General features: G+C 39.5%; 1 protein-coding gene across 1 annotated transcript in view; it reads left to right on the forward strand.

The window, feature by feature from the left end:
* Window positions 1-27,425, forward strand: part of MGAM2 (maltase-glucoamylase 2 (putative)) — an 83,212-nt gene that overhangs the window by 54,753 nt on the left and 1,034 nt on the right. Inside the window, 17 exon segments of the mRNA XM_035020314.1 lie at window positions 61-189; window positions 1,336-1,443; window positions 3,043-3,105; window positions 3,932-4,066; window positions 5,648-5,732; window positions 6,969-7,107; window positions 8,987-9,120; window positions 9,395-9,429; window positions 9,530-9,646; window positions 10,176-10,324; window positions 10,444-10,528; window positions 11,149-11,205; window positions 11,624-11,748; window positions 13,510-13,598; window positions 21,487-21,536; window positions 25,641-25,814; window positions 27,100-27,425. Coding sequence (XP_034876205.1) covers window positions 61-189; window positions 1,336-1,443; window positions 3,043-3,105; window positions 3,932-4,066; window positions 5,648-5,732; window positions 6,969-7,107; window positions 8,987-9,120; window positions 9,395-9,429; window positions 9,530-9,646; window positions 10,176-10,324; window positions 10,444-10,528; window positions 11,149-11,205; window positions 11,624-11,748; window positions 13,510-13,598; window positions 21,487-21,536; window positions 25,641-25,814; window positions 27,100-27,425 — 2,000 coding nt within the window.

The following is a 27,425-nucleotide window of genomic DNA, read 5'->3' on the forward strand; positions in this document are numbered from 1 at the left end:
TGTGGGCCCTGAGGGATACTGCCATGGGATCCCCAGCATCTTGCTTGCTCCTTCCTGTAGGATGTCCAGCATGTAGACATCGATTACATGGACCGGAAGCTGGGCTTCACTCTCAGCCCCAGCTTCCAAAACCTCAGTCTCTTGATTGAGCAAATGAAGATTGGTGGCATGAGATTCATTCTCATTCTGGTAAGTATTTAGAAGATTAGCGCCCATTTTCTGTTTCTGTGTTCATGGCTGTAAAATAGTACCATTGGGAGAAACTAGATGGAGAGTACACGAGACTTCCCAAACATTTTTTGCAACTTCCTGTGAAGCTATAATTATTTTTTAAAGTTTTAAAAAGCAAATAAAGGAGGACAGAACAAATGAAAAATGGCTTTCCAATGGTGATACTTTGCAATATTTATTTTTCATAATTGTCACTGGGATGTAATTTATTATTACGATTCCCTTGGTTAGAGTTAGAACTGTGGACTGAAACACTGAATATAGCAAAAACATCCAAAAATCCTCACTGTTTCAAGCTGTGCCTCCGAGGGAATAGCTATATTCTAGTCTCATCTTTACCTTAGGGGGTTCAAAAGCCACTCCAGTTGTATCATTACCCGGCAATGGTGAGGCTCAGGGGACTTACTTCTTCTTAATTAAACTCACAAGCACCTGAGCTAAGATTTAGAACACCAATTCATTATTTTGCATTGGAGGCTATATTTTGATAAACACAGAAGTAGTTACCTACAAACGGTCCTCCCTTCTAGCTTCCAAGAAATAGAGCATTATTTGCTGACTTTCATTCATTCATTCATTCATTCAGTTATTAATCAAATACTGGGTCTTTGAAAATCACTGTTCTAAAAAGTGTGTGTGTGTGTGCGTGTATGTAATCTAAATCAATGAATAAGACATTGTCCTTTTCCTTATAGGGATTTTATTCTACCAAACAGAGATAGCCAATAAGTAAACATTAAAGAAAGATAATTTCAGATAGTGATAATTTATATGACAATTGTGAAATAAGATACTATTATAGAATAACTGAGGCAGGTATGGGATGGGGTGAACAGGGAAGCCACTTTGGACCCAGAACAGAAGAAAGAAGCTTCATGTTCTCAAGGAGTACTGATATCTGTGGGAGCACAATAAATTGGCTTTATTCATGGGAGGGTAATGTCTTATTAACCTGGTTTATCTCTAGGAACGTTTTCAAACAGCATACTTTATTCCTCAAGAATTTTATAGATATAAGGCAAATTATCTATGGGTATTCTGTTTTTGTTTTTTGTCTTGGAGATGTTTTTCTCATGTTCACTGTTTTAAACCCTTTCATTGCAGGACCCAGCCATTTCTGGCAATGAGACCCAGTATCGCCCATTCACCAGAGGGCAGGACAACAATGTGTTCATCAAATGGCCCAACAGCAATGACATTGTCTGGGGAAAGGTGAGCCTTGGGAGAAGATGCCCATAATTAATCAGCACCAGAATGTCTTGATTAAAAGAGGCAGTCAAAAAAAAAAAAAAAAAAGAGGCTGTCAATAAATCTTGGCAAAATATATGGGTAATTAATAAATTATGAATGAGTAGAAATCTGCCTGATGCTGATTAATAAGACCAAGGTTACAGGTCTAATTCTCTAAAATATCAGTGAGCTTTGTTCTATTATCTGGATCTATTCTGGTGCTCCACCCCTTATGCATTCCAGCGGGTCATGTATCAAACCTAAAGAAGTCCTTTAAGAATGGCTCTGAAGTCTCTGCCTGCCAGGCACCCATACTCAAAACTTGTGTTCATCTTTGACCTATGATGCTTAGCATCCTCCATATCGAAATAAATCATTAAGCCCTGTAAATTCTCCCTCTCCTCATGTCTCCTTTAGTTCCTTTTTGTGACCTCAGTCTTCATCTGTTTGATTTATAGCAACAGGATTGTAGGTGAACTTCCTAACCCCAGATGACAGAAGCTCCTAGGCACGATTCAGAGCAGAGTCTGAATCTGTGCTATTTCCTATTGTTCTAGGTGCATGCCATGCTCACCGTGCCTTTGAATGTTGCCTTCTCAGCTTATCCAAATAATACCTGCACTTCAAGACCAGCTCAAATGTACCCCCCTAGGAAGCATCCAATGACCAGTTTAACTCTCCCTATTTCTTCTTTTTCCTATATTAGTATCCTCAGAGAGGATAGCATGTCACTTAGCACGCACATTTTATCTGTAAACTCTTAGAAAACAAGGGCTAGAGGGACTCCTGGGTGACTCAGTGGGTTGAGAGTCCAACTCTTGGTTTCAGCTCAGGGTCCTGGGATTGAGTTCCACATTGGGCTCCCTGCTCAATGAGGAGTCTGTTTGAGGATTCTCTCTCCCTCTGCCCCTCCTCTCGCTCATGCTCTCTCTTCCCTATCTCTCTCTCTCAAATAAATACATCTTTAGGGAAAAAAAAAGAAAACAATGGCTATTTCTTACTTAAATCTCAGTAGATACAGTGCCTATCATGTAGTGTCAGTAAGCGTTTGCTGAATGGATTAATTAATTAATGTATATAGTTAATGTCCTTCTAGATACAGATGAGATTGGTTGAAACTCTGGATTTTTTTAATGCTATGTGTATTTGGGGTCCCCAATAAGTGATAATGCTGCTTAAGAATATTGAGGCTAAGTTTATAGGTTGTGAATGAAATCAATCTTAGTTCTTTAGAGTCATGTTTTAAATTTGTTATTTTTGAAGAGAATTTTGTTATATGTCTATGACAGATCTCAGAGCAGACATTTGAAAGGTGATTGTTCAGAGGATGTATTTAAAACAGATTTAGCTCATTTTATTTTTGAACTTAATGATTTTGAAAGCTTATGAAATGAGTCAAGGGACCCTAGCCTATTTTCCCCTAACAGAATTCCATATATTCAGATTTTACAATTTAATTAATGGCAAAGATCTCCAAGAATTTTATGGAGATGCATGTCATTAGAGTCTGACACGTGAATCATCTCATGGTCCATGTGCAATGCCTTTTAGAGGTTTTAATTTTTCTTCTTTTTTCTCTAGGTTTGGCCAGAACTGCCCAATGTGAATGTGGATACATCCCTTGACCATGAAACTCAGGTTAAGGTATAGTTACGTGCAGATTTCTGTCCACGTTGCCCTAAACATCTGGATACTTACGAGTCTTATCCCAGCACTTGGTTAAGCAGCTCTCTGAGCATGCTTGTCAACTGGTAATTTCTTGGTAGAATGAGATCCTCAAACAGAAAACATAATAAGCAACTAAACTGGAAATGTGTAGAGGGAAATCAAGTGAAATGTCTTCACATGTATGCCTTTAATAGGTCGTATTTTGTTTAAATCCAATGGTGCTTGAAAAATAATGAATTGAAGTCCAGAATATTTTCCCTGGAGAGGTTATGGACAGACTGGGGTTTTGATGAATCGTGCCCATATAAGACAATATGCCAGCCAGTTCAAAAGGGGTAATGTTTTTGAACTCAGCATTTGATGCCATATCAGCCTGGGCATCTAGCAGCCCCTTTAAACTCGGCAGCTCCCTTTTCCCTGGGTGACTGGTCTCCTTTGTTTGACCAGTGTAGAAAAAAACATTTGTATGTCTAAAGTTTGATCATTTAGACACAGATAGTTAATTTTGCAGTTCATAGGATTAAAGGCCCAGTCATTAAACAAATCTCATGTTTAAAGGGGATTTAACACTCTCTAACCTCCTTCTAGGAGAATAATGAATGCAGTCAGCCTTCTCTGATCTTTGTGTTCACAGTAAACTCTGTAGAAGCAACAGCAGAGCCTGAGGCTAGTTTCAGACCCTGAGAGGGGCAGTGCCTTGCACAAGTACCTGCTCCTCACCCCTTCCTGGTCCCCAGACTCCCCTTCCCGGACAGCCGGACAGGCAAAGACCCAATGTGAGAGTATGTGTTTACTCCTACAGCTGTACAGAGCCTACGTGGCTTTTCCTGACTTCTTACGTAATAGCACGGCTGCATGGTGGAAGACGGAAATAAAAGAGCTGTATGCGAATTCTGAAGAGTCAGAGAAGAGCTTAAAGTTTGACGGATTGTGGATTGTAAGTGCACGCTTAGTTGGTTTTTCTTTGGAAATGTTAGGAGTCAAACCATGGAGAGGCAATTCAGAGACAAGCAAAGGAGGGAGCTAAGGCTGGAGGAGTGAGAGAGAGGAATACTCTTATACAGTTGAGGTGCTGGACCCCCAGAGACACAGAGATGATTGTGGGTCTGCCCAGGAACATGCCTGCAGAAGCCGAAGCCCATGGAGGATATGTGCCGCTACGGAAGATGCTGCCAGAGAAAGGGGGAGAGGGACATAGACCCCAGCTTCTCTTATCTCCCACCCTCCGGTCGCTGGCCAGTGCCTCCCACTGGCCAAACTACCCAGAAGCAGATGCTAGGGGAGCCTGAGGGCCCATCCTGTGATATAGGACGGAGCTGGGGCGGGCAAGGCATGAATGCAAGAGACAATAGGCGTTCACCATAGTGCTGGTACAGACTCATCTTCAAAGGCCGGTTCAGATGTTGCTTACACATGTCAGTTGGGCTTAAGAGCAGGGCTTCCTGAAATGTCTGCAGGACATGGTCCAAAGGCTCTTCTATTTGTGCTTTTCTAGGGATGGGCGGCATATCAGCATTCCAGTTTTCTTCCTCACTGTCCAGTGGCCTGAAATCCTGAGCGTATTCTAGGCCAGCTCTCAAGGGCTTCACAGGTCCGGGCTAGGCTGAAAGAAGCTCATAATTCACCCAGAGACAGACCTACAAGCCCCCTGGCCGCCCTGGGGCTTCTCTGGCCACTATTCTCAGGGTGGATCGGCCCAGAGCGGATGTATGAAAGATTAGCCCAAATATAGGCAAAGCAAAGAGGGAAGAGCTGTGGGTAGCTTTGAGGACTAGGGAGATGATTGCTCTGGGATTTTTGTTCTGCTGGCGGGCAGATACGGCTGAAAAACTCAAAATAGTAAATAGTTCCCCAAATACTTGCCTTTGCCCTAGTATGTCCTGTTTAAGGTAGTCCAATTTACAAAACCTTCACTTTTCTGCTAACAAAGTAGGCAGTGAATTTTCACCTCAGGAACCGCTACTTCTTGTACTTAAGTAATAAATCCCCCAAGTATGATTTGATTTCCAGATTTGGTTCTGAGTTACCCACAACTCTTCAGGACAGCATCTACTGCAGAAAGCGAGACACTCCTCCTTGTGTTTGGTCTCTGCTGATGTCAGAATTAGTCCAAGCTACTGGACTAAGAAAGAGTAGGGGAATATAATAGCAACCATTGGCCACAGATAAAAAGTGAGTAATTCACACATAGGAAAACAAAGATGGGTTTCTTGTGTGGGGAGATGTATCAAGGAATCTCCTTAGGTCATGGATTCAGCATAATCTCCATATTTTTGCTACTGTGAAGTAATCCTCACAAATTTAAAAATGCCAGGTAAACTAGGAGTTTCACACTCTACTTAGATGAACATGGGTTCTTAGAGTCCATTTGGGTCAATGCCTTAGAGTAAACAGAGTCAATGAAATTATTAGCTGAGGGCTTAAATAAGATGTGTTCACCTCTGTGAAGCGGTGTCCTTCAGAGCCAAGGCCACACTGCCTCTGACATCACAGAATCTTTCTTGTTAACTCATTGCAGGATATGAATGAGCCATCAAACTTTGTGGATGGATCTGTCAGGGGCTGCAGCGATGGAATTCTTAATGATCCACCCTATATGCCATGTATGTAAATGATTCCTTCATCAAAACTCTGAAAGTTTTCCTCTTATTGTCAAAGCAAAGCCTAATTTTGGAGAAAGAAAATACTTGTACACATGACATAAAATCCCAAATAGAATAACCTTGAACAAGTGTGAATTACTAATCAGACATAGAAATAATGACATGATGTATTATGAAAGAAACCAAGCAATGCATGATTACATTTGTAACTATGAACTGATTGCTCACACTTTAAACAACCCCCCCACCCCGACACACAGAATATTTTGATTAAAGAATGAAAATCTAGGCTCTGTACTCTCTGCCCATGTCCACAGACTCTTCATGAAGGACATGCCCTAGTAGTCCTGTGGTACAAACGGAAATAGAGCATTATAGGACCTTACCATCAAAGGCATCTCAGAAAGTTGAATCCTCTCACCTTACAGAAACCCAGGGAAGGAAGCAACTCACCTTCTTAGAAGCACCAAACAAGTAGTTTGTGGGACAGAATCTGCTAAGTTTCTTGACGTTTAGTCACGGTTATGCTGTCCAAGTCTCACTAACACCTGTGTTCCTTTCCCTCCTCCTTCCCTCCCTCCCCTCCTTCCCTCTTTCCTTCCTTCCTTCCTACTCCTTCCCCCCTCAATATTTATGTATCAGACAAGTGCTAACAAATCAGAAAATTTAGAGACCTTCATACAGTTGATTGAAACAAGATCTATTCCCTTGAGAATGTTACCATCTAGTGGGAAAAAACAGTCATAACAACAAAGGAGTTTCTTGTGCTGATAAGTGGGCTCTGATGGCACTCTATAAATAGCAGAGGACAATGAAGCGTGCCTTTCCCAGCTCCACACCCTGTCCTTACCCTTCATTAGTTATAAAGTCACAGCATGTTGATTTTTTTTTTTTTAAGATTTTATTTATTTATTTGAGAGAGAGAATGAGAGAGAGAGCACATGAGAGGGGGGAGGGTCAGAGGGAGAAGCAGACCCCCTGCTGAGCAAGGAGCCCGATATGGGACTCGATCCCGGGACTCCAGGATCATGACCTGAGCCGAAGGCAGTCGCTTAACCAACTGAGCCACCCAGGCGCCCCACAGCATGTTGATTTTGTAGACAAAATAATTCTTGAAATTGGAACTGTTATGGGTGACAAAGTCGTTGAGTGAAATGGAGAAATAGCAAGCTAATGAGCATTTCTTGTGAGTGCACAAAGCAAGTTGTTCGGGAAGTAACTCGCATTTCCGCTCAGATTTGGAGTCCAGGGACAGGGGCCTGAGCAGCAAGACCCTGTGCATGGAGAGTGAGCAGGTCCTGCCAGATGGCTCGCGGGTGCGGCACTACGACGTCCACAGCCTGTACGGATGGGCCCAGGCCAGACCCACCTACGAGTGAGTGTGTTCCTAGAGTGGCTGGCTCAATCCCCAGAGCATGCAACTCTTGATCTCGGGGTCATGAGTTTGAGTCCCATGTTGGGTGTAGAGATTAAACAAATAAATAAATAAACTTAAAAAAAAAAAAAGGAAGAAACCTGCCTAAAATTTAGTCAAACTGAAGGGAATGTTAAGGCCTTCCTGGTCCCCTGGATTCCTTGCCTCTGTGTCTTCCACCCTTTGCCAAGGGGACAAGTAGGAGAAGCCACACCCTCACCTTGAGGCAGTTTGTAAGACCTTTCGCTTCCTGCTGACTCAGGACCTCAGGTGCAGCCAGAAGTGAGTCACCAGAACTTTGTCCTTTCATGGCTCTTTGCTGGGCTTGCCCAGAGCCTTGTGCATGTGCTGTCTTTTCGGTCCCCAGGAATATGTAGGAGCTTTACAAAGTTCTCCCTGGTGCTACTTCTCCAGGATTTACTCTAAGACCAGCCGAGCTTTGTTTGTCCCAACTGAACCCCAGTCTGAATACCTATGATGGTGCCAGAAAATGGTTATTGTTTTGGTAATTCCCCGGCTTGAGAATTTGTTTTCCCCTGCTGAGTTGAGCTCTGAGTCCAATCAAATGGCCGCAACACCTTGGGAATAGAGATTTTCGAGGGGGCTGGACGCTAGAACAGAAGTGTTAATTATGCTCGGGGGCTGGTGCTTTCCACAGAGCCCCCAGAGAGGTCAGACCTCTGAGGCTGCTGCAGGGCTGCACTGAACTAGGGATGGGGTCGGCTGAGAACAGCCCCAAGTTCAAATCCCGCACACCGCGCTGTCCTGCCAAGATTTAGCGGTTTTTCTTGGACAGACATTAGTCATTTCTTTCTAGAGCTGGTTAATTTTTAGAGTTCTGCAATGGTCAGTGACAAAGCCCTTTGCATCACTCACATCTACCCTTCCTCTCTATCCCTGCCTTATTTCAGGCCTTCATTATCTCTCAGACATGTGTGTGTGGAGGGCAGGGGTATGTGGGGGGGGGGGGTCCATCCACGTGGGGGTTTATGTTGGTGTGAAATATTGGAAGTGACCTAATGGATTAATCTTTACCCCAGTAGCTTTTCCTGACATCATTTACTGAATAATTCATCTGTGTCTATTGATTTGTAATGCTTTCTTCAGCAAATATGTGGATTGCATTACCTACTCGGATCTGTTAATAGCCTTTCTCTTTTTGTTCCATTGATTTTCCTCTCACACAATTGTTTTTATTTTCTTACTGAGACTGCAGGCAGAAGACCCGCCTTCCGTAGCCAGATATTTGAACACCTTTTGTGTATATTTGTCCTTGTGTGCCAGATGTATCCCACTTTGTGAGGAGTAGCACAGAGAGAGAGTATTACCAAAGAGCTCTAGTCATATATACTTTTATTTGGATCCTGGCTCTGCCTCCTTGGTCTTTAAATGTCCTCTGACAAATTGTCTAAGTTCTCTGAGCCTCAGTTTTATAACAGTAAAAGGAGGCCAAGGAAACCTTCTCAGGAGGTTGTGAGGCAGTAGACATGGGAGCGACCAAGCTGATACCTGGTTCGAGTAATTGTTCCGTAAACACCTGTCTCACACCTCACCCCACTCCTTCCTGCCACCTCTATGTAGGCAACTAGTTAATTCAATTTTTTTTTTTTTTAAGAAAGGAAATCCACATTTAGGGGATGATGGATCTCCAGTTGTCCTGCTGTGACTCTTAGCGTCACCTTTGAATAGTAGATGCTTCCAGGGAAGACGCTTTCTGGCTCCAAGTGGAAAACCATTGCCAGCTCATACTCCAGACTGGCGCGGCTCTCTGTAATGAAGCCCCATGGCTGTCCATCTTCGAATTCACCCCCAAGTCACCTCCTTGTTCCCTTCCAACCAGAGCTGTGCAGGAGGTGACGGGACAGCGAGGGGTCATCATCACCCGCTCCACATTCCCGTCTTCTGGCCGCTGGGGAGGCCACTGGCTGGGCGACAACATGGCCGCGTGGGACCAGCTGAGGAAATCGATCATTGGTGTGTGGGCTTCCTCCCAGGGGCCTCTGCTGGCAGGGAGGGGACTGGGTTGGATGCCCGCGGCCACACTGGTTATGTCTACGTATCATCCACATGGGCAGAGAAAGCAGCAGGCGTTGACTTCTCTGTGGGTATGAGTTGTAGTCTCTACCCATCTTTGGATATTTTCATCATGGGTGGCCCAGGGCTTCGAAATCGGGTATGGAAGAGACAGGGCAAACCTACCCTCTGAAAGGGCTACTTTGTCCAACACAGCTGTGTCTTCTCATTGCAGGCATGATGGAGTTCAGTCTCTTTGGAATACCGTATGTAAGTTACATTGGGACCATTATTAATTACTCAGTCGGATTCCAGCGTGTCTGCAACCTACAAAAGTCCCACCTCATGTTCTGATTTTGCATCTTCTCAGACAGGAGCGGATATTTGTGGCTTCTTTGGAAATGCCGAATATGAGATGTGTGTTCGCTGGATGCAACTGGGGGCCTTTTACCCTTTTTCCAGAAACCACAACACCATCGGGACAAGGGTGAGGTGGCAGCTGGTGCTCAAATCACAACTTCTTTATTACCCTCAAAAGTAGCAGACTTCTTTGTTGAGGAAAAATCATAAAAATCAGAACCTCCAGTTCATAGAAAACCCACAGAGTTCAAAACCCCAGAGTTATAAGCAATCCTCAGGAATATCCTTTTGCTCATGTCTTGGGGAATACATGCCTATGAGGACAGTAGGGTTTGTAGCTCCCTATGGGGCTAAACTAGAAGAAGCTCCTTTTCCTTAGAGAATTTTTATTTTACTCAAATCCATCCAAGCTCCATCAGTGCTGCAGAGAGACCCATCTCTCCAGCCCTGTGCAGGGGACTTAGGAGTCTGTGATAAAGAATGGGAAGCAAGTAGCCCCAGTTTAGTTGGACAGCAGGGGCAAGAGAAAGGATGGGATAGAAATGAAGGGTGGGATCTGTGTAACTGGTACATGGGACATGTGTCTGCTGACCTTTTTCTGATAGCGTTAGGATGGCATAAAGAGATATCTGACACGTGTTCCTTTATCTCTTTAGAGACAAGACCCTGTGGCCTGGAATTCCACCTTCGAGATGTTCTCCAGAAAAGTCCTTCAGACCAGATACACCCTGCTGCCCTATCTCTACACTTTGATGCATAAAGCTCACGTTGAGGGCAGCACTGTCGTCCGACCCCTTCTCCATGAGTGAGTACAGCCTGTTCCCCCAAGCAGAGGTTCTGGCCATGTCTGGGGGAGAGCCCTCTGCAACAGTCCTAACACTTTGGTAGGGTTTTCATACTTTTTTTTTTCTTTTTTTTTTTAAGGTTTACGAATGACAGCAAAACATGGGATATAGACTGTCAGTTCATGTTGGGTCCTGCCCTCTTAATCAGCCCCGTGCTGGAAAGTGTGAGTTTTCCATCACAGATCAGAAGCCCTCAGTCACATAATCTCAAGTACAAGAAGGGCATTTTAAAGATCATCTTGTCCTGCTCGCTGTTTTCCAGCAAACACCTTTCTAGAACACACAAGGGAGATCTTTTCCTTTTTTCAAAATCCCCATTAGTGAAAACCTCACAACCCCAACTGATTTCTCATTTTAGTGTCTTGTTACCCTGCATCGTTGTAAAGTTTACCTTTTTAAAAAATTAAGTTTTCTTTATGTTTGAAGAATTTTATCAGATCTTTTTCAATCAAACTTCCCAAACTCAGGGTGCCTGAGTGACTCAGTGGGTTAAGCATCTGCCTTTGGCTTGGGTCATGATCTTAGGGTCCTGGGATTGAGCCCCATGTCTGGCTCCTGGCTCAGCGGGGAGCCTGCTTCTCCCTCTGCCTCCCCCTCTGTGCTCTCTCTCTTTCTCTCAAATAAATAAATAAAATCTTCTAAAAAATCTTAAAAAAAATTTTAGAACTTCCCAAACTCTTAAAATCATTAATAAAATTCCCATTGTTATCTTAATCCTACAGAAAGAATTTTAATAATTAAGTTATTGGAATATACATAATAATGTGTCAATTTTATGTTTCAGAACACTTTTGAGACCCGTGCTTATTTTCCCAGGGGCCGTTGGTATGACTACAGCACGGTAAGAACTCAAATATTTTGTGAAGAACCAAACTGGTCCTTGCTGGCTGGAGGGGTGGCCAGCACTTTCTCCTGACCTTGAGGCACATAATTTCTAAGGCAGTAATTTTCAGCCTTTCAGCCACGCAAGGTTTGCTTAAATAAAAGTATCCACAAAAGCATAATTAGGTAAAATGTAACACCCATAACACATTGACTTTTCTCCCACCCCCACCTGCACCTTTTCTGGAGAATACAGAGAAAAGACTAGATTTCCAGAGTTTTTAACAAAACTGAAATCAGAGATTTTTTTCTTCTTTTACTTGCTCTTCCTTGCTGACTTTCGACCATGCTTCCTTAGAAAGACTTGTATTAAAGCGTGCAGCTATTCATTTCATCTCTTTATCTTCATCCTTCCTTGCTTATATTCCGTCTCCTAGGAATCTGGCAGTGTGTCGACAGGTGAGTGGAAAATCCTGGGCGCTCCCCTTGACCACATCAACCTTCATATCAGAGGAGGCTCCGTCCTGCCTTGGCAGGAGCCTGCGATGAACACTCGCGCCAGGTAAGGAGGAGTGATGGTACTGATGGCCTCCCTTTGTCATAATGAGGCATCCTCACAGACGCGGTCTGCCCTAACCAGGGCTCTGTGCATACAGAAGCCCAATCACAGACCCTCTCATTGATTCAATTCCATAAGTGCCTTCTGACTGGGGTCTGGGGGAGAATGCATTCATGAAGTCAGTCTTGGGGAGATCTTTTATCTGTAGCTCTGCGTCCCAGGCCTGGGGCAAAAATTTTCTTTAATTTTTATTTTATTTTTTTAGAGATGGAGAGCATGTGTGGGGGTGGGGTGTGGGGGGAAGGGGCAGAGGGGGAGGACACTCCATGCTGAGCACCGAGTAGGAGGGCTTGATCTCACCACCCTGAGATCACGACCTTAGCCAAAATCAAGAGTCCAAGGCTTAATCGACTGAGCCACTCAATCACCCCTGGTGTAAAAATTTTCTTGAGGGCAGTAGCATTTACCTCTTTCCACATTATTAAAAAAAAGCTGGGAATATTAATGAGCTCCTTGATTGATGATGGCTATCCAAGGGTGATTTATTACTTATTTCCAGGTCTACATTGGTCAACTCAGGATAGATTTTATATAAATATAAATACTCATATATTTATTTTATATTTGCATGTTTATATTTGTATATATATACTAAATTAAAAGGAACATGTTATGTCAAGAGAGACACACATAAAAAGAACTATAACCATTCAAAAGGAGAGAAGTTAACTCAGCCTTATGGTGTAAAGCATGGTTTCACATGAAAGAGAGCTTTGAACCGAGTCTTGAATAATAAACAGGATTTGAATATATGAAGACAGGGAAAGAAATATTCTGGGAGCATTAAAGAGCTAGAGGTGAAAAATGAGTTTGGTTTGGGGAATAGTAAACCAATCAGTTTAATTGGAGAGTAGATAGGAAGAGGGATGAAATAAAATTCAAGCAGGCTAGGATCAGGTCATGGTGGGGGTAAATGGCAGACCAAGTACTTTGCATTTTATTCTATAACAATCTGGAAGCTACTAGAGGGTTGTTTGGTGGTTTTCTTCCTAAGGAATTCATATCTTATCATATTACTTATAATACGTATGTAAGTAAAGTATGTTTATTTGATTTTTTAAGTGTCTATATTTTTAATCCACAAGAAGATCATGCCTAACAAATTCGTATTAATTATTAAAAGTTAAATCTTTAAAAAATTAAATATTTTGAAGTATATTCAAATCAAAGGACATTGATTATACATATTTGGTATTTATTTACCATAATTATTTATAAGTCCCTACTATAAAGAAACCAACTCAAAATTCCAAACAATATAATATTTTCTTTCATTACATAAAATAATTTAAATATGACTATACTTAATGAAAATTGGTTTGCACATACATCCTTTGAGATGGAATCCATTTCTCTTTGCAAAATATATTTTCATAGACAAATATCTAAGTATATCTCAGTTTAATGGTATTTACATGTTTTAATGTATTATATAGTAGACATTTTCGTGTATAATTTTAAAAAATGAAATTCTGTTTTAAACCATCTAGGAAACGTTAATACTTGAGGGGTGTGCAATAAGCTCTTTTATAAAGAAGATACATTTTAATTTACCTATTTTTAGAAACTTTATGTGTATTTTTATGTACATTTTTAATGCATTAATTTTTTTTGTTATGGATGAGTAATATTTTCAACAGAAACTGTCCTTCATTCTTACAACCTATTATCTAGAGAAAAAAATAACTCCTTTTTTTCCCCTAGTCGACAAAAATTTATGGGATTGATTGTTGCATTGGACAACAATGGGAAAGCTGAAGGCCAGGTATTCTGGGATGATGGACAGAGCATTGGTGAGTATGAGCATTCCAGGGTTTCCATACAGCATGCAGAAAAACCATAGCTCAGGATATAGTTGGCATAACCTGAAAATCTATTTCTAAACCTGTTTCTGCTACTGTTATAAAGCGAGGGTGTTGGGAGAATTTTTGCTATTTTTGTTTGCTCCTTATATTGTAATTACTATAGAATAGTATATGGTCCCCAGCTTTGTAGGTTCAGCAACATGACATTATGGGTTCAGCCAGGGGTGATCTATCTCTGTATAACTAACTGCCTTGCTCTGATAAAAGTGTGGATGCAAGTATCAGGCTGACAATTCATTCATTCTCAGTGGTTCACAGACCTGGCTCTGTTATTTGGGCCGGCCATCTATTACCAGGCAGCCTGTTCCTCCTAAGAAGGCTCACTCAGGAGACAAATTAGAGCTCAGAAAATTTCTTAGTGTCTCAGAAGTAGGGAATTGAGCATTTTCAAAAAGATGCTTACATCAGTGAAATATTACTTTGTATACTTTCCCCAATCTAGGGATATGACAGTGCTACCTGAGATAACTGGGATTTGTCACTATAGTCAGAACATCCTCTTCCTTAGACATCTTTATAGAAATACTGACATGTTGTTACCAACCGACACTCATTTTCCAATACTAATTGCTGACTAGAACATTCTAATCTTATAACGTGTCACAGTTTCTGAAATTATGGCTTGTTTTTCACTAGTAATATCTTCCTTTTCATTTTCTTCATTATGAGGGTAATATATTGTCATTAAAGAAAATATTTTAAAGACAGAAAACTAGAAAAAAGTAATAACTTAATATTATTGTTGTATTCTTTTGCTTTCATGTTACTTAAGAAAATGCTTAATTTTTTATATCACTTAAAACATACCACATATTTAATTTCTGAGTGCTGTTTCTTTGCACTTAGCATAACGATAGAAATATGTCTAGATGTTATCGTATACTCCTTATAAACACCAGTATGATTACTATATCCCACTGAGAGGATATGCCACAATTTATCTGACTTTCTGTAATTACTCTCTAATCTAGGGTACAGGATGTTTTCAGTTTTCATTGTTATAAACACCATCAAGTTTTAAGCTTTGTTTGTGTTTCAGATTATTTCCATAGGGTAGATTCCTAGAAGTGAAATTATTGCTTTTTTAATCAACTTGATTGAGTTGTATTTATACAAATAAAATATATCCATCCTAAGTATACAGTTCAATAAATTTTGACAAATAGATACATTTATATTGCCACCACCACAATCAAGATCTAGAATATTTTTATGACTCCAAATTTCCCCTTCTATATCTTTTCAGTGAACTACCCCCCACTCCCAACCCCGACTTCAGGCTCTTACAACCACTGATCTGCTTTCTGTCACTCTAGATGAGATTTGTCTTTTCTAGGCTTGACGTAAATAGAATCATACAGTGCGTATCCTTTTGTGCTTAGCTTCTGTCACTTAGCAAAGTTATTTTTGTAGCAAAATGTGTTGCCATCTGGTGGCATATAAAAGTAGCTTATTACCTTTTTTAAAATTTTATTTTATTTTATTTTGTGATGTTAGTCACCATACAATACATCATTAGTTTTTGATGTGGTGATCCATGATTCCTTGTTATCTTTTGACTCCTGAATAACATTCCATTGTATGGGTATACCCTAATTTGTTTATCCATTTACTTATTGATGAACATTTGAGTTGTTTTATGTTTTTCACCATTATGCATAAACCTGCCATGATTATTTGAGTATAAGTCATTTTGTGATCATACGTTTTCATTTCCCTTGGGTAAAAACCTGGAAGTGAAATTGCTGGGCTGGGTCAGATGATAATTGTATGTTTAACTTTTGAAGAAACTGCCCAAGTATTTTCTAAAATGGCTATACGGTTTCTCCTTACTAACGTCAATAATTCAGAGTTCCAATTTCCCACATCTTCACTAACACTTGGTGTTAGTGTCAGTTTTTAAAATTTTAACTATTCTAGTAGTACATAGTGCATCTCATTATGGATTTAATTTGCATTTCCTTGATGCTGAACATCTTACGTTTATTGGCTATTTGTATGTCTTCTTATTGAGGTATTGATCCAAGTCCTTTGCCTATTTTTTATTATGTTGTCTTTTCCTTATTGACCTGTAGGAGTTATGTATACCAGTCTTTTATCAGATATAATTTGTATCTCCCTGTCTGTAACTTGCCTATATAATTCCTTTATAGTATCTTACAAAAAACAAACTTTAATTTTGATAAAAGTCCATTTTTTTCCAAGCTTTTCTTTTATATTTGTGCTTTTTGTGCCTTGGTCTAAAAAGCATTCTGGTACCAATTCTAACATGTGTGGGGGTTTCCCCATACCAACAAGTGAATCTGGGACACTAGGTGTCCTACAATTCAACTCAATTCTGACACTGTCTACAAGGAGATAGCATTGGATCCCACAGGTTAAGAGCTCAGTCCCACAGGATTGCCTCCTCCTCCCTTTCCCACTTCATACTAAGCTGGGTTGTCACCCATGCTTCTGAATAACCCACTGTAGATTGGAGGTTCCCGCCTTGCGATTCAGACACCAGTTCGAAGTCCAGGTTGTTACCTGTACCTCACACTAACTGGCTATAAATCAGAAGTTCCTACACCCACCTGCTCAGGTTTGATGAATTTGCTAGAGCAGCTCCCAGAACTCAGAGAAACATTTTACTTATTAGATTACCAGACTATTATAGAAGAATATAACCCAGGAACAGCCAGGTGGAAGAAATGCGTAGGGCAAGGTATGTGGGAAGGGGCTCAGAGCTTCCATGCCCTCTCCAGGGATACTACTTTCCCTGAACCTCCACGTGCTCACCAATCTGGAAGCTCTATGAGCCCCATCCTTTTGGGTTTTTATGGCAGCTTCATTACACTGGCATCATTGGCTACGTTATTGGCCATTGGCCATTGAGTCAACCTCCAGCCCCAATCCCCTTCCAGAGGTCTCTGGGTGGGGCTGGAAGTTCCAGCCTTCAGATCACAGGGTTGGTCCTGGCAACCAGCCAGGAACCTGAGGTGCTTTCCATAAGTCACCTCATTAATATAACAAAAGATACTTAGTTCTTATCGCTTAGGAAATTCCAAGGGTTTTAAGAGCTCTGTGGCAGAAATGGGATGAAGACCAAATACCTATTATAAGTCACAGCATCACATGGCCTAACCCAAGGTTACAGAGATTTTTCTCCTGTATTTTTGGAAATTTTAGAGTTTTAGCTTTTACATTTAGGACTGTCACCTATTTTGTATTAAATTCTGTATGTATGTAATGGTCAAGGTTCATTTGTTCCCCAGCATGTTTGTCCAGTTGATCCAGCACCTTTCCTGAAAGCAGAATCTTTTCCCCTGTGATATTACCTTGACACCTTTATTAGCTATGAATAGGTCCTGTATGGCTGAGACTCTATTTTTGGATTATTTGTTCTGTTTCATGGATCTCTATGTTTATACTTATACCAATACCACAATGTATTAACTGAGGTAGATTCAAAATTATTTTAACAAATAATAATTAACAAAATTTGCTAGAATTTTGACTGCTATTGCATTGAGTCTATAAATCAGTTTGGGGACATCTGTCTATCATTTTTAATTACTTAGGTCTTCTTTATCTCAGAGCATTTTATAATTTTCAGTGCATGGGTCTTACACATATTTTGTCAAATACATCCTAAGTATTTCTAAGTTTTTGATAATATTGCGGATGGTACTTTAATTTTCTCTTCTCAGTGTATAGATAATGCATTATAACCCTGTACTCATTGAATATGGTATTTAAAAGAGCTGTTTTTCAAATGATTTGGTCACTCATTTAGAGGTGGAACCAGGTTAAGAGTGGGATAGGAAAGAATTTGATTACTTTTTTCAAAGTTCAACTTAGTCTCTGATTATTTCTGTAAAGTTCAACCTAATAAGTAAATTTCATGGAGAGGTGTGTGGCAAGTGGCATCCCGTAGCTCTAGATTCAGATATCATTTCAGTCATTTCCTGGTTGTATGTCTTTTGGAAGGATGCTTAACATCTCTTTGTCAGCACTTTGTCATCTTTAACATCTACAAAACTCTACTTATCACGTAGATCTCTTTATGCAGACAAAATGATTTCATATATAGAGAGAATTCCTGGCACATGGATGCTGAGTAGCATATATCATTAATATGCAAAGTAAATAAAATTCCAGTATAACCCTTTAACATAAGATTTATTAGGTAAGATATACTACATTTACATCAGTGTGGTTAATATGACAACAGAAAGTCCAAAAGTCAGAGAAAGGAGGTTAACCAGCCACTCAAACTAGGTTTTAAGAGATTTGCAGCCTTACACCTTGTAAGAAAATAATAAGCTACCGTGCCAATTTTTAAATTTAAGAACTATATTTATTAATGAGCTAGAATGTTCCCATCTACTAGGAAGTACGTATTTTCCTTAAATTAAATCTAGGTGAAGGATGAGATTTTAATCAGGGATTTGTTTGGTGAGCAAGAAATTGTAGCCAAAGGGGTTAGTGGCTGTGCCCAGGTATTCAACACTGTATTGCATCAGTGAGCTCTTGCCAAGTTGACTGGAGACTACATTGTCAGATCATGCCAACTACATGCCTGGGTGATTGGTCAGGAAGCAATTCCATTATCATGGTATGGAACATGGACAATAGTAAAGTCAGGTTAGAGAACAATGAGAGATAAGGAGATGAATTTTGCACCCTTGGAATTTGAGATGCCTATGGAGTCTCCCGGTGGGGCTCACAATTTGCAAATATGGATATGATGACAGAAAGTCTGGTGAAGAGAGGAGTGAGAAGCCTGGAAGTGTTACGACAAGTAGAAATCACACTGGATTAATCTTTTAGATTAATCAGGTGGAAGTTTTTTTAATATATATTTTTGTTAAAAAATAAATGCCTTTTTGTTGTTGTTAGTTGTTGGGCCTGACTTTAACTTTTTTGATAATGAGTTTATTGAGATACAGTTCACACACCATGTAATGTACCCATTTTAAGTGTACAATTCACTGGTTTTAGTATGTTTGCCAAGTTGGGCAACCATTACACAGACAATTTTAGAACAATTTCTTTACCCCCAAAATAAGCCCTCCACCTTTTAGATATCACCCCTCAGTCCTCCCGTGCCCTGCCCCCATTCTCTCCAGCCCCAGGAGATGCAGCCCTAGGCGTTTACTACTCTGTCACTATGCAACTGTCTATGCTAAACATTTCATAGGAATGGAATCATATGGAGTCACATAATGGAATACATGTGGCCTTTTATTACTGCCTTCTTTCACTTAGCATAACATTTTTAAGGTTCTACTGAGTTGTAGCATGTATTTGTACTTCCTTTCTTTCATATGGCTGAATAGTATGATATTGTATGAATATACCACATTTTATATATCCAATTCTCAGCTAGGAGATGTTTGGGTTGTTTCTACTTTTTCACTATTAGGAAAAATGCTATGAACATTTGTGTACAAGTTTTTTGTATAAACATATTTTTTTAGTTCTCTAAGGTACATACCTGGGAGTGGAATTTCCCCTTTATATAGTAACTCTATGTTTACTTTTATGGGAACTCCCAGATTATTTTATAAGGAGGCTGCACCACTTTACATTCCTTCAGCGGTGCATGTGGGGCCCAGTGTCTCCACATCCTTGTCAACACTTACTATCATCTCTTTGAGTGGTCATCCTAGTGGGTGTGAATTAATATACCATTGCAGCTTCGATTGATTTGCGTTTCCCTGATAACTAATTGCATTGAACATCTTTTCATGTACTTACTGGCAATTCATACATCTTCTTTGGAGAAATGTCTATTCACAAACTGTGTCAATTTTTACATTAGATTATCTTTTTATTATTGAATTGTAAGTGTTTTTATATCTTCTAGATACAAGTCCCTTATCAGACATATGATTGATAGTACTGACAATTTGGGCTAGGTAATTCTTTGTTGCTGGTGGTGGTTGGACTGTTATTTACAAGATGTTTAGCAACACCCCCCAAATGCCAGAAGCACTCTCCCCAACCCCAAGATGTAACAATCAAATGTTTTTCTAGATATTGCCAAAAGTCCCACCAGCAAAATCACTGCTGTTTGAGAACCAATGTTTTAAGGGAATCTAGAGTCCTTTTATACAGCTTGAGCTAATTAGAACTAGATGATTGGTGTCATGGTGGGTTAATAACACCACAGTTAGTGTGGTATTAAAAATCAGCTCCCTATGAGCAATATATTTCAAAAATTTAAGGGGAAAACACTTTTCTATAAAATTTTAGTTTCCTTCAATAAATGTCTTAGTCTCAAGGTTAAAAAATCAATAGTCCCTGAAAGTTTTAAAATTTTGATACTTTTTAAACTTTTACACAGAGGGGCTCTTTGCTCCTTTTCACCAAACAGACTTAGAAATTCAAAATTTAAAACACCAAGACACAGTGTAAGTATAACTTTAACTTAAATTTTCTGTTAGTAGGTTTTTAACTATTTGTTAAATTTTTCCTTATATAAGGAGATTTAATAGCTAGCTCAAGGATAATCTTAGATCACCTTATTAACAAAATTCCATTCTTTAGAAATTCTTCATTCAAACTGCTAGAAGAGTCTATAAGTATATGCTTAGGTTACATTTTCTAGCCAAGGCTAAATTTAAAAAATATACGTTTTATAATTATTTCTTCAAGGGTAGAGGTAATTTATAGAAAAGAAATAGGATTAATAGGCTCAAGGAGAGAATATGTTGGAATATTGGTAAGAGATGGAATGTTGATAAGGGCAAGAACAGAACATGAAATGGAACTGACTTTTAAGAAATAAGAATTATAGAAGCTACATGAGAAGAATGAGTAAAGTAGACACCTACTAAGGATTATTTCAAGGAAGAGATGTGTGGGGAAAGAGGTCTAAAACACCTGCATATAATGAAGAGATATTTAGATTTAACATATTGTGTCACTGGTGACTTTGAAAAGATCAGATTCAGTGAAAAAAGGAAACATAGGAACTGAAATATAGGAGATGTAGGATTGAATTATGAGTTGGGTCCACAGACATAAGAAGCAGAGGCTACCTTTTTTTGAGACAATATGGCACTAAAAAGATGTAGTGATTGCTTGCTATAGAGAGAGCCAAGTAAAGGGTTTGTCAGAATGGAGTGTTCTGGAGCATAATTGGAGCCTAGAGGAGCCAAGAGGGTCTGGGGAAGAATTGATGGAGTACGTTATGTAGAGGCAGGAGAGCTTGGGAACTAGATCACTATGATAGGATGATCTAAGAGAAGAATCATGAAGGTGAAGATGATGATGACTTTGCTTATGATAGTGAAGTATACATTCTGAGTACTTACTCTGCTCATGCAGCATACCATGAGCTAGGTGCTACTATCTCCATTTTACAGATGATAAAATGTTATTTGCCGGAGTTTGCACAACTATTAATTGTAGGATCAGGGATTTGAATCCATATCAGTCTGACTTGAGCCTGAATTCCTAACCACTCTCCTCTGCTGTGAGCCTTTGTCTTCAAGTCATGTCAACGTTCATGGTTATGTGCTTGTTAGGTTGGCACAGAAGAAACCAGTCAGTAGCCTCCACATTTCCTCATCTGGGGTATCTATCTTTAGTTCAACCAAGATTTTCTGGTTTTACAACCACTTGATCCTCACTTGAAATACCCTCTTCCATATGTACATCCCCATACTACCCTGGAGTGAAAGAATCCCTTGGCTACTATCCTTAATGTTCCTCAGAGAGGTCATGATTATCCTGATCAGTAATTGTGACCCCTTTGACTATATACAAGATTATCTGCTATAGTTGAAGCAATGAGTAATTGCTTATTCTTTTTTCTTGCTTATAGATACCTATGAAAATGGAAACTATTTCTTGGCAAACTTTATAGCAACTCAGGTAAGAGTATTTTATTGAATTTTTATAAATCCATTCCCAGTTAGCTACAGATTAAACATTATCAGTTAACTGTATCAAAATAATATCCTACATCTTAATAGGAGGAACTTCCTCCCTTTACACTTATAAATTGGGTCTGTTGACATTAATATCAGGAAGAAACAGTCCTTATTTTGACAATTATCCAGTACACCATCAGTTTTATAAGAAGAAACTTGTAATTCATATAATGCTGGTGAAAAAATGAGTCTTTAAATGTATGACATGTTTTCTGGGGATGAGACATCATTTTCTGGCTGATAAATATTTTGCAGGATAATGCTAGATCAGTTATCTATTGCACAACAATGGTGTATAAGAAACAACCTCAAAATTTCAGCAGCTGTAACAATAAACAAATAATTTAAACACTAAATAAATTATTTAGCCTATGAGTTTGTAGTGTTCAGATGATCTGAGCTGGACATGGCTGATCTTGGCTGGCTTGCAATCAGCTATGGGACTGTTTGGCTGCTTGGATGATCCTGACTGTACTCACTCACACACCTGTCAGCTGGCTCTTCAACTATCTGAGAAAAAGAAATATGTTCAATTGGCATTATGGAAAATTAACAAGATTTTGAGACTGATTGCAAGCAGAATCAAGGGAAAATGAAGAAAAGAGGATATAACTTGTAGTAAATGGCTGTGCTGGAGCTAGCTCTTATTGATTTAGGAAAGCCTACTATTTTGGTTTTATTTTCATTTTTGTTTTTTTAAAGATTTATTTATTAGAGAGAGAGAGTGAGAAAGCACACACACATAGAAGAGGGAGAGGGAGAGGGAGAAACAGGCTCCCTGCTGAGCAAGGGGCCCAATGCGGGGCTCGATCCCAGGACCCTGGGATCCTGACCTGAGCTGAAAGCAGATGCTTAATGATTGAGCCACCCAGGTGCCCCTGGGAAAGCCTACTCTTAAATTGCCTGGAATTTCGCAAGCCAGTCCTTATGTTAATATGATCTAAGATTGCTTTATGGACAGCTCTGGGCAGAACCTTTTTTATGACTGTTAGAGGGCAAAAACAGAAATGGAAATGCTTGAGCACTTTTTCAAATCTCCAGTTTGCAGCAAGTTGACTAACATCCTATTAGCAAGGAAAAGTCAGATGGCCAAGCCCAAAGACAAAGGTGGGATAGAATGCCCCATCCAGAGAGGGAGGGCATTGCCGAAATCACATGGAAAAGGGTATGAATAGGGAGGAGTGAATAACTGGAGAAAATAAGACAACCAATCTACCAGGCATGTTGAATGACTCCAGAGATAGCCTATATCATTCTCATTAGAGTAGGAGGATCATTCTATGTCAAACCTGGAATTTGCTTCTCTATAATTTTGCATTTAAGAAAGAGCATAACAGAAATCTATTGTCTTTTCTACATAACAGGGCTTCAGTAATTTGAAGATGTCTGTTATATATACTTTCTGTCTTCTTTTGGAATTACACATCAGCTGGCTAACTTCACACTTCCTCTGTTTTGTGTTTAAACAGATCTGATTATTCTGCTTGGACCACAATTAGTCTAGATTCCTCTTAAAACATGGTACCCAGGATTGAAAGAATATCTTAGAGCTGCATTATGCAGTATGATAGCTACTAGCCACATGTGACTTTTTTTTTTTTTTTTTTTTGAGAGAGAGAGAGAGGGAGTGTGCATGCACGTTCAAGTGCAAGTGGAGTTGGGGGGAGGGCAGAGGGAGAGAATCTTAAGCAGGTTCCATACCCAGTGCAGTGTGGAGGCCTATGTGGGGCTCTCTCTCATGACTCTGAGATCATGACCTAAGCTGAAATTATGAGTTGGATGCTTAACTGACTGAGCCACCCAGGGACCCCATGTGAATTTTGAGCACTGGAAATGTGACTAGCCTAATTTGAAATATTTGAAAGATTGTAAAATACCTCATTAATATTTATATATTGAATACATGTTAAAATAATACTATTTTGAATATGTTGGGTTAAATAGAATGTGTTTTCAAATCAATTTCTCCTGTTTCCTTTTACTTTTAAAAAATGTGGCTATAAGAAGATTTAAAATTACATATGTGGCTTGCCATATACTTCTGTAGGACGGCATGAACTTTATACTGCAGAACAGGCAACCTCAAAACATCAGTGACAGGGGCGCCTGGGTGGCTCAGTCATTAGGCGTCTGCCTTCGGCTCAGCTCATGATCCCAGGGTCCTGGGATCGAGCCCCACATCGGGCTCCCTGCTCGGCGGGAAGCCTGTTTCTCCCTCTCCCACTCCCCCTGCTTGTGTTCCCTCTCTCGCTGTGTCTCTCTCTGTCAAATAAATAAATAAAAATCTTAAAAAAACAAAATCAGTGACATAAAACAATAAACAGTTCATTACCCAACTATGACCTCTTTTTAGCTATTCTCTATTTTCTTACTGTTACTGCCTCACATTGTGTTAATTTTTTAAACACATGTATCACATATAAATCTCATGGTCAACTAAAACTTTCAAATTATCCTCATAGACATGATTGTCAGATCATGCTCTCTCCATCCTGCAGTTGCCTTTTTGAAACTAAATGCAAGACTTTGTATACTAATTAAATGTGTAAATTCTCTCCTTAATTTAAGAAAAGTTGAATTGAAGACTACATATTTTTCCTCTCAAAATGTTTTTTAAATGAAACTGTTGATTTAGAAGCCCTGGATTTTAGTTCTGTTTGTACTAACTAGTTATTTAAGCTAGGGAACACACTTCCCCTGTTTAATCTGTGTTTCTTTATTATAAAACATTACATTTCCCTTAAATACTTCCTAACTCTAAAATTGCATTCTTCTCTTATTCCAAAGAAGTGATAAGTGAATTCTTATTTCTATGTGATATTTGATGGCATTTCTTTCTAAGGATTAGAGGCTTGACATGAAAGAAAGCTTCTAACTTTCCACGGGGTAATTATCAATGGCATGCTGGCTGGTATGGGGTAATAGGAGTGTGGAGTTGATTTGTAGCATTTGCTAATTCCTGTGGTGTAAGTATTTCCACCATTTTAGCCAATTTCAAGCTATCGACTGGCTTGCAGAATTTCAGGCAATTTAACAGTAGGCTCTCCCAAATCAATAAGCGCTAACTTCAGCACACCTATTTACTTGTTATATCCCTTTTTCCTCACTTTCCCTTGATTCTGCTTGTGCAGTCAGTCTCAAACCTTATTATATTCTCCATAAAGCCAATTGAACGGATTTCTTTTTTCTTTCTACTGTTGCCATGAGAGTCAAGGAGTTTATAGTGTTACTCTACTGCAACTATCTCCTTGATTCATTGCATAAAATCTTCCTCATCCATCTTAACCAGTCTTATTTCATTTAATCAGTGTGAGCTACCATAGCTTTTGCACTCAAATAGCATGATTTTCTTCCATATGACCCTGCCTCCAGCCCCTTCCTCATTCATTTCACCTTTCTAAATCCATCCACCCTTCCAGGCTTCCTAAAGTTCCATGTCCTTCCTAAGTCCTTTTTTGACCCCCCTTATTCCATAGTGATTTCTCCTTTCTCTTACCATCCATAACAAATATTCACTATGCTTTTCATTTAGGCCTTAATCACATACTACTTCATGACTTACCTCACATTAGTTTAACCCTTGTGATGATACTTAAACAGTTCATGATTTAATCCAGTCCTATATTTATTGCGAACTATCCTTAGTCTAGGGGCTGTTTGCCGGGATTCTGTGTTCATGCTGTGTTAACTCATACAGAGCTAGGCACATAGGCACATCACGATTCCGACCATATCTGTGTCATTTAGCTACTCCCTTTACTCCCAGAGCCTCAATTTCCTCATCTGTAAAACTAAGATAATGATACTTACTTTCCAAAATCCTTGTAAGAATTAGTAACAATATAGATAAAATAACTTTCATTATGTTGGCATTATCAAGTTCATCATAGCAGGTACTCAGGAAGTGTATCTTCATGAAGTGTTTAAGAATAAAACAGCAAACCGGCACAACAATAGTAATTTGAGGTTTCTTAATACTTTAATGTGAAATACAGTCTTTCAACAGATGTATTATGTATTTTTTCTCTTTAAACGTTCTTTATAGAATCTATTGCAAATCCAGACCATACACAATAAGTATTTGAATGACTCGAATCTACTGAAAGTTGGATATATTAAAATCTGGGGGATAAGCTTTATTTCTGTGACACAAGTCACTTTCACCTACAACAACCAGCAAATCGTGGAGCAGAATTTCACGTGTGACCCTTATAATCAGGTATGTCTCAAAGGAATGTTATATCATAAATTAATTTTATTATTCGGCAAAGTTATCACCACTTTTATTTTCATTCTTTTACTTGCTTACATTTGAAAGGTTATAAAGATACATGCAATAGTATGTTCCTGAAAAGTTGGGAGTGTTGAATCCTATTGTAAAATGTGTAGCTTCAGTGCTCTTCCCAATGTAGTCCAGGGATCAATGATCAATGGTCTGGTGGAATCTTTTCCCTGTGTTTCCCAGAAGTGGTTCAGTGTGTTAAGTGATGTTAGTCTCTCAGGCTAACATAACAAAACTTACTTGCTTCTGCGGCAGAGGCTAAAATGAAAGTGTGATCCCCTAAAATTGTTGTAGATTTTCTCCCTCCTTCCTGAAATTACTCATGTCCCTGGTCAAATTGATAGATCTTATAGGTTGGTGAAAATTGGCAGTCAACTGTAGTAATCATCAAAATGAATATGTCCCACCTGTGATGTGAGATAAAATTATTTGGTTAACAAAACAGAGTGGAGCCACCTATGTGGAAGACAAATTACCAGTAGAGTTACCAAGAGTAACCACAGAGGGAAAAATATCCCACTTTCGAACACTAGACCTGCCCTAAGTATGATCCAGTGACCTGTAGGGGGTCAATTAGGGAAGTGAAAATGGGTAAGTATAGTTCCTGTCTTCCAAGCAGTGAAAGAGTGCCCACCCTGCTGATATTTGGATTTTGGAAGATGACCCCCTGAACAATCAGATAGCTTTTCTCTCTCTAGTCCTTTCTAGTTCTCTACTTGAACACATTTTTCCTGGACTATTGAGCTCAAGACCACCCTCTGCAAGTAATTACTTCCAGTTAAGACTGATGCAGAACTTCTTTGTAGGAAACTTTGTAGCGTATCAGATGCCTATTATATGCCAGGCACAATACTACATGTTGGGGATGGTAAAGACATGAAACCCGATTGCCCTGAGGAAGGTTAAAATCTAGTGGCAAAGCAAAGAGATTTTTATAAGTGTTGGTTATCAATGCTTAATCAAAGCTGCAAATACTTGCAAGCAATGTGGTATGGCCTAATGAAGTGGAAAGACACAGATTTCCAGCACAGGGGTCATGCACACAACATATCCCCCTATTTATCTGTCTGGAGTCAGTGACTGAAAAGGAATGTTTATATCCTTTTATTACTCGCTGGAAAAGAATGAATACATTGGTTTTTGTTAAATTGTAATTTGAAAATGACTTAAATGTGATGTTTAAGAAGTTCTCAAATACGAACTCTCTCTTCTTTTCTGGCAGACGCTGACTATTCAACTGACTAACAAGACTATTAGCCTAGAAAAGCTAACTGAGGTTACTTGGATATATGGTGGCCCTATAGTTTCTACTACACCTATGACAAGTACCTTCCCAACAGGTTCTCTACGTCCTTCTACAATTACTACTAAGGCTACCACTTTTGAGAATAATATCACTAGTTCTGCTTATACTCGTACCACTCTTCCTATGCCAACCACTGCTTTCTCAACCAGTGCTACTGAAGTTACAACTAATACCACTGGCCATAATACCACTACACCTTTCCCAACAAGTACTATTGACGTTACACCTAATACTACTGCTCC

This window comes from Mirounga leonina, unplaced genomic scaffold, assembly GCF_011800145.1.
Source record: "Mirounga leonina isolate KUSES-001 unplaced genomic scaffold, KU_Mleo_1.0 Mir_174, whole genome shotgun sequence".
NCBI classification, from domain to species: domain Eukaryota; kingdom Metazoa; phylum Chordata; class Mammalia; order Carnivora; family Phocidae; genus Mirounga; species Mirounga leonina.